Source organism: Myxine glutinosa, chromosome 5 (assembly GCF_964187855.1).
Source record: "Myxine glutinosa chromosome 5, kmMyxGlut1.1, whole genome shotgun sequence".
Classification (NCBI taxonomy): Eukaryota; Metazoa; Chordata; class Myxini; order Myxiniformes; family Myxinidae; genus Myxine; species Myxine glutinosa.
The window spans coordinates 25,437,061-25,451,537 of NC_136265.1; the positions used below are offsets into that span (position 1 = coordinate 25,437,061).

The window sequence follows — 14,477 nt, forward strand, 5'->3', positions numbered from 1 at the left end:
CGAGCTTTCTCACTTCGCCCTCCGTGCGCATTTCGCCTTGCATTGCCTTATTGATGTGTACCCTTGTGACCTTACCCCTCGCTCAATTGTCTCTTTTGTCTCCCACATGACCTGTGCGCCATTGGGTGCCGAGGGGAGCGTGCGTGAGTCCTCCATTGTGCGCCCGGAATTCCCAGAACCAGCTGTCTGCATCGATGCACCACATTATGGACCACATGTCTGTGGCCGAGCACCACTTATGGACCCCATGGGTTGGGGCATGGCCCCTCTGCTGGAACCGGCCATGAGGGCCCGAAATCTTGCTGGCGGACCTTGGCCACAGGGCACCGATGCCCCACAGGTGAACCACACTAGTCGGCCCTGTGGGCCATAAATAAAATCAAATAAAAAGGACACATTGGGTGCATTTTTCAGTTCAAATAGGCCGCCAGTAAGAAAATGAAAGAATGACAACATCTGGAAGAACAAATAATAATAACCAGCAGAGGGAGCCGAAGAGCAAGAGATCACCTGCAGGGTTAGGGGTTGTTGATTTATTTTTTATTGTTGAACATTGATGAACAATGGTGACTGCACCGATTGGTGCTTGGGTGTGTATTGGTGCGTTTTTGGGTGCGTTCATGGTGCATTGATGCAGAGCAGACTGTCTCCCCCCCAGAAAGAACAATCACAGGTCCTGGGTTAGTCTTGTAAATAAAAATAGCGTCATTGTAAATAATGCTCCCCACCGTCAGTGTGTAGTTTGAAGACCATTCCGCAATTCGGTTAACTGTGGGCGTAAGTCTGTTAGGCAGGGTGCAATGGAGCAGCGGGACACATTTATTTATGTTTTAAAACTGTCGCACTCAGGGTCAGGTTAAAAGTAGAGGGAACTACACCTACGTGTCACACTAAATAAAAGTTGTAGGCCCGGGACGTGCCTAAGAGGAGGAGGGTGCAGTGTTGCGGATATGAGGACTGTATTTTTTTGATTGTGTGCTTTATTATTATTATTATTGTTTATTCTGCGCCCCCTGCCTCAGGAGCTGTGTAAAGGTGAAAGGGCATCCCATAATTAGTCCACAAGCATACACGTCAGCCAATAATAGAATACCCCTGTTCGATAGTTATATCTTATTCTGTGTTTTAGGGTAAGGCTGTGTCTCCCATTAATTGAAGTACTCCATTGCACCAGTGAAAGAGAATAGATCCCCTTTCATTCCCCTCCCCAAAATCTCCATTTCCTTTCACATCCCCTTTCGTCATTGCCAAGCCTCGATTGCCAATTACATCCCCTCCAAAACCACCATTGAACATGTGCTCGGGCCGGGGAAGAGGGGCGTGCCCGCCCGTCGTCATCAAGGGCAGAGCCAGAGGGTCGCGTGACCAACCAGGGCCGAGGTGAGCACACCGATGGGCGTGTCCTGAAGGCCGGCGGCTTGATCGCCGGAGGCGATATAAAGGCGCGCGCGCAAGAAGCGTGGGAAGGTCGGTGGTGAGGAGTGAGTGGACCAAGAGAGAGAAAGAGTGGTTGGACCAAGAAAGAGAAAGAGTGGTTGGACCAAGAGAGAAAGAGTGGTTGGACAGGGAGACGTGCAAGAGTGTTGTTGAGTTGAGGGTTTGGACCAGACGAGTCAGACGAGTCCTGGCAAAGCAAGCGGCGGCCACAGCAGCAACAACACCCAACAGCCGCTTGGGGCCTGGACGGCGGTTTTGAGCAGGGCCGCGAAGGAACGGCGGCTGCTAAACGCGCCGATCGTGCTGCAGGACCCCCTTGGACCTTCCTCTCCCTCCAGCCATCCACCTCCTGCCTTTCCACCCTTCTTGTGTACGTGAGTTTGTTCTGTGTGTCTTGTCCCTGGGTATTTAATTAAGTCTGTATAAGCTAGTATTTGCACTGTGTCACCTGCGTCTTATGTGTTGTAAATAAACGTGACTGCTTTCTTTTTGCTTGTGTGTATAATAAATCCAATTACTCTTCTGTCCGTCTTCTCGTCTTATTCCTTTTCCTCTTTGCATTTCGTCGTTTTAGTCTTTTCTAGATTGGGCAGCTGCGGTGCGATACGGCCAAAGTTCTGGGTGAATCGGGTGAGTCGGGGAACAACTGTTCGGTCGCGGAGCCTTCGCTCGGCAAACAACATCCTAAACCGCGATCAGTAACAATATATTGAGGAATTTCTGAAACCTTCTACTACCTTACGACACCTACTGGGACCCAAAATCATAAATATATTGAGGAATTTCTGAAACCTCCTACCTATCTTATGCCACCTATTGGGACCCAAAATCATAAATATATTGAGGAATTTCTGAAACCTCCTACCTATCTTACGACACCTACTGGGACCCAAAATCATATATATACTGAGGAATTTCTGAAACCTCCTACCTATCTTATGCACCTACTGGGACCCAAAATCATATATATACTGAGGAATTTCTGAAACCTTCTACTACCTTACGACACCTACTGGGACCCAAAATCATAAATATATTGAGGAATTTCTGAAACCTCCTACCTATCTTATGCCACCTACTGGGACCCAAAATCATATATATACTGAGGAATTTCTGAAACCTTCTACCTATCTTATGACACCTGCTGAGACCCAAAATCATAAATATATTGAGGAATTTCTGAAACCTTCTACTACCTTACGACACCTACTGGGACCCAAAATCATATATATATTGAGGAATTTCTGAAACCTCCTACCTACCTTACGACACCTACTGGGACCCAAAATCATAAATATATTGATGAATTTCTGAAACCTCCTCCCTATCTTACAACACCTGCTGAGACCCAAAATCATAAATATATTGAGGAATTTCTGAAACCTTCTACTACCTTACGACACCTACTGGGACCCAAAATCATAAATATATTGAGGAATTTCTGAAACCTCCTACCTATCTTATGCCACCTACTGGGACCCAAAATCATAAATATATTGAGGAATTTCTGAAACCTTCTACCTACCTTACGACACCCGCTGGAATGAGAAAACGTTCCATGGAGGGTTATTATATTTCCTTTTTGTAAAATATGTAACTAATGTGTATGTAAAACTGTAATGGTTACTAAACACATTCCCCTGTCATGTGACCAGATCCTCAGTTCTGATTGGTGTACGTTGTGGGCACATACAGACAGACAAACTCTGTTTTAGATGGCATTGTCCTACGGGCTGTGCCGTAAAAATGATTTTTATGTATTGGCCGTATTTTTGCCTTTTTTTTTTTTGGACAATATTTTTGACACAAGCAATGTGGGGGTTGTCATCCATCAGAAATGGAATCCCATCAGGTCAGCGTATGTCCTTGGAGGGTTGGGGGGGGGGGGGGTGGGGTTGGGGAGGAAGGGCTACGGGACTCACCTCAACCTCAGAAGATTTCGACCTCTTTAGAATGTTATGGGCTGTAGCAAGACAAGGGACGAGGTGTTGAGTAATATCGCGTGTCATACGAGTTGAACATGAAGGCTGCTCTGCACAGATTGCAAGGTTCAGTACTCATTGGAAGTCTCTGCACTTTATTGGGAGAGGAAGAAGAAGACAAAATTATGACTGAGTGAATGAAACGAGCACAAGAAGATGAGAGAGAAGAACTGAAGTCCAGAGTGGAGACTGGGGAAGCTAACTTGACCATACGAAAATGGAAAAATTGTGAAGAAGAGATTTCGACCAGATCCAGTGACAAGCGAAGGAATTGGGTCGCACGTAAAATCAGCAGGATGAAAGGTAATTTCATTTTCAAGTTCCAGAATTCTTCATGTTCAAATACACTACATTCAGTTCAAGTAAGTCTTCATTAAGAAGTTTTGACTGTTTCTTGACAATTTGGGACCATGTTTAACAGAGATTAACTGAAATTTCGAGTTTTTATGAAGCATCCAGACGTTGTTTCTTTACCTGAGATTTTACCAAAGAACACTTGCGATGATGGCCGACCCTGTCAGACGCACTTGCAATGATTTCCAATGTTTGTACCAGACAATATGAAGAGAGCAGTTGCAGTTTAAGTAAAGGACATTATTACAGCATCCAAAAGTAAACATGGATGAATGATTGCTCCTTCCAAGAGCAAATTTGGGTTATAAACACTTCATTGTGAGTGTGTGCGTGCGATAATACTTTGTGCCTTGTTTGAAGCGAGTTTCGTTTCCCTGCAGATCATATTGTGGTGGTGAAGGTGGAACCTGGACTTACAAATGAGTCTCCCTCACAAGGTAAGAATCCAGCTAAATGTAATGATGGGGGTGATTTTTAATTCATTAATTTAATTTTATTTATTTATTTATTTATTTCAAAATATATTATCTTTTCACCCCTGTTTGTCTGCTTGTTGTCTGTCTGTGAACAGGATATCTCAAAAAGTTGTCGACGGATTTTGACGAAATTGGTTAGAGAGGATTGGTATGTGACAAGGACGAAATTATGAGATTCTGATGAAGATCTGGATCCAGATCTGAGAATTTTTAAAAAGTGATTATTCACCATTGAGAGTCCACAAACTATATAGCATGATATTTCAAAAGGTTGTGGACGGATTATGACAAATCTTGATGGATGAGTTGGTTTTGCGAGAAGAACAAGCCAATTAGATTTTGTTTTATGTCCGAATCCAGATCTGGCCCATCAGTGGATGCAAAACGCAAACTGTTGGGCCTGGCGGAGGTATGTATGCGCTCTACGGATTACCGTTCTAGTTTGTCCCTGTTTCCTTTGCTGTGCCGTGCCCTTGCTTTCCACTAAATTTCAAGCATGTTAGGAAAGTAAACCCCGACATGCAATGATCCCTCTCAATCTACTTGTGTGCATATTTTACTCACAATTCAAAGTAGTTACTGCACAGCAGTCAAGCCACCTTCACCTGATTATACCTGTGCAGTAGTTAAACCCTTTTGCAATCGAGATACCAAGAAGGAAAGATCCTCTTCACCTCCTTCAACTTTGAATGTGATTTGCTGGACTGGGTTCACAACGTTTCTGGTTATATTGGGCCTTCCCAAGTCAACTCGTAGTCATGTATTCAGCATATGGAGCAGAACACGACACGTCATGGTTGAAAATTAGACTGGGAGTGCAAAATATTCACAGTTCAGGCCAAAATATCCTTGAAACGAGGAATGGTGCAATATTACGGCTGCTATCAGTTTGGTCATAATAGTGCTGATCATGGGATCTTAACGGTCCATGTCACCCCCTGGAAAGTGCCAACCACCAATTTGAAATTGAATAAATGACTCCAAATCAATCTCCATTCAAATTAGCTTTTTATCCCCAAGAATAAGCTTTTTTTTCTTCTTTTTTTTTTGATAAGTGATCACTTCACAAGTGAGCCTGGTGTTGGCTTAACGCAGTGGTTCCCAACCGTTTTTCTGTCGTTTCCCCCTTCAACCAGTTCAACCGCCCGGATTTCCCCCCACCGTGCTTACCCCCATATATATATATATATATATATAGATATATATATATTTATATATATATAATTATATATATACACATATATATATATATGAACAAGGAAAAAAGTAGCCAAAATACAAAATTTATTCGCTTAATAACATAAATAACATAATAAATAACATAAAAATATAGCAACACCCACACACCCACACACTCCTACACATACATACAAACCTACACACACACAGAGACACATACACACTCACACATATAAATTTTATTAAAATTTTTTATTGTATATAAATTTTTATTTACCGACGATGTTATAAATGTTTATGTTAAGTAAAAATTCGAAGAACAAAATAATTAAAGATTTGAGATTTATTCACTAGAGTACAATATTACATGAATGCTAATATTGTATTTCCCCCTTGGAATCCTAAAATTTCCCCCCAGGGGGAAATTTCCCCCAGGTTTGGAAATGCTGGCTTAACGGGAAAGGTGGCTGGCTTGAGATCTTAGGGTCCTGAGTTTGAGCCCCTGTTCTGCCAATTCTTCACCCTCTCTTTTGCTCAAGGTCATCTGCCATCTGCTTGGAAATCAGCCAACATCAACGCTTTGCACAAAAAATGTGCAAAAACAGATCCTAGCAACTACAGACCAATCAGCCTTCTCCCAATTATCAGCAAAGTCATGGAATCCATCATTGCTTCAGATATGAAATCTTTCCTCTTCTCCAATGGCTTGATCTCTGATCATCAATTTGGTTTCAGACCAGGTCACTCTACTCTGGACATGCTGCTTCTGCTTTCTCAACAATGGATGGAGGTCCTCAATGCCAAACAATAAATTAGAGCTGTCTCCCTTGACATATCACGTGCCTTCGATAAGGTCTGGCACCCCGCTCTGCTCACGAAACTCTCCTCCTTTGGTATCAATGGAAATCTCCACGCATGGCTGACGGACTTCCTCTCTAGTCATAGTCAACATGTGGCCCTGAATGGGTTTCTCTCATCTCCTCTTCCTGTTCAGGCTGGAGTTCCCCAAGTTCCCCAAGGTTCAGGCCTCCCCCCCCCCCACCCCCCCCCCCTCCCCTTCCCACGCCTCCTGCCCCCAAGCCCTCTCGCTCCCACACTTCTCCCTGCTCTCAAATGTTGATCCCACTCCTCCTCACACTCCTCTCCAATCCCACTCCTCACATTCCTCTCCAATACCTCCTCACACTCCTCTCCAATACCTCCTCACACTCCTCTCCAATACCTCCTCACACTCCTCTCCAATACCTCCTCACATGCCTCTCCAATACCTCCTCACACTCCTCTCCAATACCTCCTCACAATCCTCTCCAATACCTCCTCACACTCCTCTCCAATACCTCCTCACACTCCTCTCCAATACCTCCTCACACTCCTCTCCAATACCTCCCCACACTCCTCTCCAATACCTCCTCACACTCCTCTCCAATACCTCCTCACACTCCTCTGCAACCCCTCACACTCCTCTCCAATCCCTCACACTCCTCTCCAATCCCTCACACTCTCCCCATCTTGTCTTCCGCTCCCTCTTTTTGTATACTTTGTTTGTCTGGTTGATTTGTTTGTGAAATAAATGTTAGCTCTTTCACGAGCCTCGATTCAATATACAAAAAAAGGCAGTGTTCTGGGCCCTGTGCTTTTTCTGGTCTTCATCAATGATCTCTCTGACTCTCTTCAAAATCCTCTCTATCTCTTTGCTGATGACTATACTCTCTGTCGCTCCATTCCTCATCCCTCAGATCGGCAGTCTGCAGCCTCCTCGCTCTCTGCAGACCTGGACAAAATCACAGACTGGGCAAACAAGTGGAACATGTCTTTCAATCCTGACAAATCTCACACTCTTACGATGTCTCTCCGAAAAGACCGACTGGAAAACCCTCCCATCCACTTTCTGAATAATCCTCTCCAAGAAGTTCTGTCACTCAAGCTTTTGGGTCTCACTATTTGCCATGATCTTTCCTGGGAAAACCACATTTCAAATCTGGCCTCCAAAGCCAGTCACCGACTGGGCATCCTCCATCGTGCGAAGTCCTTCCTTGGCACACCTGAGCTCCTCACCACATACAAGGCTTTCATCCGCAGCTCTATGGAATACTGCTCTCCCCTCTGGTCTGGTGCCGCTGCCTCACACCTAGCCCGTCTTCACGCTGTTGAAACCAAACCGTTCAGAATCATTGGAATCTCCCGCGATGAAGCTAACTCCAAGGGCCTTTCACTCACTCACCGCAGGCAGGTTGGTGGTCTTTCCGTCTTTTACCGACTCCTCTCTGGCCTTGCCCCCCCAGCCCTCTCTGGGCTCTGTCCCCCAAATATTCCTGCAGGTCGCACAAGATCTGCCTGCAACCCTCTTATGGTTAAACTGCCAAAATCAAGACTTTCTGCTCACCTTCACTCCTTCATTCCTCTTTTCTCCCACCTCTGGAACAAACTCCCTCACTCTCTTCAATCCCACTCCACACTCCAGGTCTTTAAAACAGCTGTTCACCACCATCTCTTATCCTCCCCCATCCAAAACCTTGATCTTTTCTACCCCCGCTAATTTCGGTCCCCTTGTGTTTTATACCTCTCCCCCCCCCCCCCCCCTCCCCTTCCCACGCCTCCTGCCCCCAAAGCCTCTCCCTCCCACACTTCTCCCTGCTCTCAAATGTTGTGGTTGTGTGCTTCCCCTTCTCTCCCCATCTTGTCTTCCGCTCCCTCTTTTTGTATATTTTGTTTGTCTGGTTGACTTGTTTGTGAAATAAATGTTAGCTCTTTCACGAGCCTCGATTCAGTATACAAAAAAAAAAGAAAAAAAGAATTAACACCAGTTGGGTTGACCCAGCCTGTCATCCTTTCGATGTCGGCAAAATGAGTACCAGCTGACTGGTAATGGGGGCATTGCATCAGCGGCACAGCTGCACCCCCAGAAAACGATGCAGTCAAGCAGCCACGTGCTGCATACGAACCACTTTACAATTGATAGGCCGTGTATTATGTTTAGTGCATGGTTATCACTTATTTGTGATTCAATATGGAACAAATGGTGTGTTATACATGACTGTAATGTTTGGTAAGGCAAGATGTTGAGTTGAGTAAAAAGGGGACAAGTGGAAATAATGAAGTTATATTTTGGGTGCATTAATCTGTGGGGGACATGATAAGCATAGAATGCCTCGAGGACGTCAGGTTTCCTCCAAATATTTTTCAATCTAGCGTTAAACAACAGCAGCGACTGTTTAAAAAGGTAATCGTACGTTGGATGGAATTGAATGAATAGTTTGTGGTTACAATAATTTTACCTTACTATGTGTGCCCCATCAAATGCCACGATAAGCTATTTATACACCTTAACACATTTTTCCCAAGGCAGAAACCTTCTTGGAGAGAGGGGCAAATTAAGTCGCTCCAACCTCCATGTGATTGTGTGACGCTTGATCCCCATGGCAGGTTTGGTTGAGATTGGATAAGTAACGACCGAATATATCAGTCAGACAAGACCGACAGACAGACACCAAATTGCGTTTTTTTCCCCCTGTAACGTGTCGCAGAACTACAAGCGCTCTTTGTGGTGATTATTATTATTGTTGTTGTTGTTGTTGTTGTTGTGATGGTGGTTCTTGTTGGCAGTCGATTCTTTTTAAATGTTGGTCGGTCGGACAGCTGCCAGACCTCACCATGATTTGTCACTTGACTCCACCCACCATGTCACCCAGACAAAATAATATTGCCCCATCTTGGTTTTCTGGTGGGCCGAAGAAAGCAGGCCTGTAGGCCTCTACTAACTGCACACTTTCCCGGGTTTCTTGCGTCAGATTTCCTTTGGCGTTGTTTGGGTGTAGTGTTGATTGGAAGGAGGAGTGTGTGTGGAGGGTGATGTCTTCAAGTGTTACATAATATCTAAGGGGGAGTGAAACCAGACCCAGCTGTCCGTCAGACTTGTAATTGATATTGAACCAAACCATGAAGACCCTCAGATGAATTGTATAATAACCTCAACAGCAAGGATGAGGGAGTTGTGGACAGAGGAGGTGTAAAATGTATATTTTGAGTCTCAGGTTATGACCACAGTGTGGTCATTCTTGTAGTATGATGCCAGTTTGCTGGTTGAACATCAATCGATTACAGAACCTTGGTGTTTGTGACTGTCTTTTACTTTAATAACGCTATAGTTTATGTTGTTACAGATGTTTACGGCCAGCTGGAGGTGAAACTGGAACATATTGATGATTGTTCTTCACAAGGCAAGTCTGGAACTGCAATATTATCATCATCATCAGCTATATTTAGTCCACTGCTAGACGAAAGCTTCAGCATGTCGACGCCATGTTGCTTTATTTCTTGCTTTGTCTTCCAATTGATTCTTCCACGATATTTGTCGACAATATTATATTACACCTAAAAATATTGAATTGTTGAGGAGTGATATTGAATTGTTGAGGAGTGATATTAAATTGTTGAGGAGTCATATTGAATTGTTGAGGAGTCATATTGAATTGTTGAGGAGTCATATTGAATTGTTGAGGAGTCATATTGAATTGTTGAGGAGTGATATTGAATTGTTGAGGAGTGATATTGAATTGTTGAGGAGTGATATTGAATTGTTGAGGAGTGATATTGAATTGTTGAGGAGTGATATTGAATTGTTGAGGAGTGATATTGAATTGTTGAGGAGTGATATTGAATTGTTGAGGAGTGATATTGAATTGTTGAGTAGTGATATTGAATTGTTGAGGAGAGATATTGAATTGTTGACGAACGATATTGAATTGTTGAGGAACGATATTGAATTGTTGAGGAACAATATTGAATTTTTGAGTGATATTGAATTGTACTTCGGACTTCATTCGGTGAGCAGCATGGACACGGAATGACTCTCTCGTGCCCCCCACTTGTAGAGATGTTTATTGTCGATGCTGTTTGAGGTCTTTGTTCTCATCTCAAAGGAGTCCATCTTGGAACAACACCCTTCTGTATGATGACGTCAACAAAGCATGTCAATCAAATCTACTATTTTGTTTATTTCAGGGCTCTACGTACCGCACATTCTATCACTATTGGTTCTTTCTCGTATTCTCTTTCTTCAAAGTTGCCATCGTATTGCTGTTTCATTTGTATTGAGTTTCAGTATGGTCCTTCCATCTTTCTTTCATCTGTGTTTCTTCTGTCAGATATTTTCCTGCTCTACTCTTAAGGACCCCAATCATAGACCTAAACTGTCCTGCTATCTCTCTGATCTTTAAAAAAAGATATTTTCATTTTCCTGCTCTGTTTTCACTTTCTATCTCGTTACATGCCACTTTTATATACTCTTTGTCTTTCCTAGCTTGTCTATAGAAGTCGGCATTTAGCCGCTTAATGTCCTCTCTTGATCCACCTTTGGTTTTCATCTCTCTTCTTCTGTCTGCAATATATATTGCCTCTTCGGAAAGCCATTGAGCTTTCTTCTTTCTTCTTGCTTTTGGGATGTTTTTGGCCTCTTATTTTACAATTTCTTCAACCTCTTGACATTATTCGTCTGATAATTTGTCAACCAAGTCCAGCTCTGCAAAATAGCGTTATACCATTATCGCATATTGTCTAGATCCGTTATGAAGGTTATATCTGGTCGGAGTTTTTGATCTTTTTCACTTTTCTCAATTTGACTCGTAGTTTTTTGATATGTTGAATTGAACTGAATGGGACTTTAGCAGGCAGAAAGTCTTTGCAAAGTCTGTAAATTCAAGCAGGATGTATTGTATTGAAAAATACTTCCCTGTAATCCCATGATACATGCACTATAACGAAGATGAGGAGTATATGCACATTGCACACCTTACGGTGTATCTCAATCTTAAATAGTTTCACGCAGCATCGATGGATTGACTTTCCTGTACAGAAACCAAATTAAAATAATCACAGATAACCACTGAATGTGAGATTTATTCAAAAACCAATGTGTTGGACTGGCCTAACATTGGATTTTGTGCAGGTGAAACTGGTCCAGTGGAAGAACAATGTCTTCACGGAAACTCGACTCCAACTTCAATCAACGACCATGTGAAGGAAGAGCTGGGTGAAAATTCCATCTTTGCAGATGGTGAGCTTCGAGAAACTTGTGACATACAGAATGATTTTACAAATGAATTTCCTGCTGCCTGTGCTTCCTGTACTCCATTTCCCCCCCCCCGCCCCCCCACCTCCCCTACCCACCTTTCTCAATATCTCCAAACTGAATCTCCTTTGAATGTAAACACTTCTTCCTTTAAAAGCACTTTAAAACGTTTTAAAATCCTTCACTTTATTTCTCAATCAGGACCCCACAGGTTGTGCTGCTTCTTTTTGAAAATTAATTTTCAAAACTCTGTCATGCTTATTCAAAATTCCAAAACAAAAAAATTCTAAAATTCTAAAAATTCTAAAAAAAAAAAATCCCCAGAAAAAAAAAAGATTATTCAAAATTATTGGCCCACCAACACTCCCTCCCATACACCTACAGCACCACCTTTCTCCGTGCTTTCAACAAAAATTCCGACCGCCCACTCGATGATCCTTTTCTTCAACTTATTAAAATAGAGCAAACGTATATGGTTATGTTTGTATATTTGTGACCAAAAGGTCTTCTTCTTCTTCAAATTAAAATAACACCCAAAAAGTCCATGAACTCTTAATTACGTACTGTTGGAATATACCTTTTGACCCTTTAAACTTTTGAGATCCCTTAGACCCACCCCTCAGACCCTTAATGACCTTTTACATCCCCCAAGACCCTCAAGGCCACCAAGACCCCCTAAAGACCCAAAATACTCTTAAAAACCCCAAAGACCCAAAGCACCTTCAATACTCAAAAGACCCCGAAGACTCAAAACAACCCGAATACCCAAAATACCTAAAATACCCTTAAAGACCCAGAAGACCCATGTAATCATGTTTCAATAGCATGTAATTAATAGATGTGCTGTACTCATATTCCAATGGTATGTATTTATTCTGGTTTTAAATGGATGTAATATTAATTAACGTAGTCAGGTTTCAATCGTATGTAATTAAAAGACGTACACTTATTTCAATTGTATGTAATTAATAGATGTGTCCGGTTTCAATGGTATGTAATTAATAAACGTACTCAGTCTGGTTTCAATGGTATGTAACTAATCAACATGGTTTCAATAGTTTCAATAGTATGTAAATAATAGACGTATTCAAGTTTCAAGGATATCTATTTTTTATTATAATGGAGCAAATGTATGTGGTTATGTATGTATATTTGTGAACAAAACGGCTTCTTGTTCTTCAAATTTTCTTTAACAATTCCATCATGTTTATATTTTTAAAGCTAACCTAAGAAACGCATTCATGACTTAACTTGTCTGTATTCATCAGCACTACATTTTTTGGTTAGTTTGACTTGATTAATAGAGATCGAGATTGTGATATGGGCAAAAGAAAAGATATGACGTGAAAACCCGGCCGGATGTCTAAGGTAAGGGGTGTATTGGGGGCACATCTGCTCCGTGAGGCTGGAAGTTCAACTTTCCCATCCAGTTTTTGATAAATTTCTATTGACCTTCCCTTCCAGCTCTAACGGATCACTTAAACTAAATATAAATTTGTGCTCGGTTCCTTTTTATTTATATGCTCCTATCTCACACCTAGCTCGGCTTCGCGCTATTGAAACCAACGCTTTCAGAATCATTGGAATCTCCCGCGATGAAGCTAACTCCGAGGGCCTTTCAATGACTCACCGCAGGCATTGGTGGTCTTTGTCTTCTACCGACTCCTCTCCGGCCTTGCCCCCCCAGCTCTGTCTGTGCTCTGTCCCCCAAATATTCCTACAGGTCGCATAAAATCTGCCTGCAACCCTCTTATTAGGCTGGGCCAAATCAGGGGTGATTCTCAATTTTTCATACTACAAGGTTGTAATTTACCTAAAAGTTGTGGCTGGGTAACAGAAACAAAACCATGAAATGTTTTTTCAAAAATATTGACGTCTTACGGTAAAACAGCCTGTTACCATAGCAACCGTTACAGACGACTCAAAATATTCTTAAAATCGATGATTTCTCAGGCTGTGTGTGACCCCCAGAGTTGATTCTGGTACCAAAAGATTCAGAATTGAAAGCCAAGGATGATTGGATAGTTTAACAATGTCTGTGACACAATTCAATACAACTTTTATCCCAAAAACTCATTTTCATCTCAAATTTAAGGCATTTGTTTGAAAAAAAAATGAAAATTTTGCTTTTTAATCATAGGATAATCATTAATCAGAGCTATAGTCAAATGAAATGTACTTTAAATTAACTTTTGTCATTGATTAAGCTTTTTTGTCTCAAATTTAAGGTCTGACATTGAACATTGATAACAAAATAAAAAACCTAGTCCCAATTGTAATCAACTAGGGCATGCCCGTACTATATCTACATCTAAAATTATATCCCCCCCTCTATTTACATGAAATGGTTTGGTCCATGAAATGTTTTGGTCCATTCGCAACGCCAAAGCGAACGGCGAACGCTTTACATGAAATGGTTTGGTGCATGAAATGTTTTGGTCCATTCGCAACGCCAAAGCGAACGGCGAACGGCTTGCGAGTACAGTGACAATCCCCCCGGGGTTTTTATTAGTTTTAAAACATAGTTTAACGCCAACATAGCGCCAACATAGTTTGCAAACGTGAAATAAATGAATACGCTCTCAAATGTGCCATCCGAGGCAGAGTGTGTCCGCCACGTTCGGCACACGCGATAGCTCGCTGCTCTCTGATTGGTTGAATCGTTTTTTGGACATAGCTCGGTAAGTAATTGTCCGATTAATATGAAACCTTGAAAAGGCACATCCTCGGGTCCCCAGCAATATACCTGGCAAGTTTAAAGTATATCGGACCCGTGGTTGTCGAGAAACAGCGGTCACAGACAAACAAACGTACAAACGTACAAACGTACAAACAAACACACAGAGATTACTGGAATTATAGATAGATGGAGGCCAATGACTTCTTAGTCACAACCTCAGTGGATGTTGCCAGTCCATGCAGCTTCTCCCTGACGCCCTTCCCAACCCTGTATAGAGCCTGGAGCTGCGCCTCAGATTTGGG

The 14,477-nt window shown here is 42.3% G+C and overlaps 1 protein-coding gene across 1 annotated transcript in view; it reads left to right on the forward strand.

Annotated features, from left to right (window-relative positions):
• The window catches only part of LOC137428694 (uncharacterized), a 111,113-nt gene that overhangs the window by 62,645 nt on the left and 33,991 nt on the right, over positions 1-14,477 (forward strand). Inside the window, exons 8-10 of the mRNA XM_078777260.1 lie at positions 4,154-4,210; positions 9,589-9,645; positions 11,373-11,480. Of these exons, the coding sequence (XP_078633386.1) occupies positions 4,154-4,210; positions 9,589-9,645; positions 11,373-11,480 (222 nt within the window). The remainder of the gene's footprint in view (positions 1-4,153; positions 4,211-9,588; positions 9,646-11,372; positions 11,481-14,477) is intronic.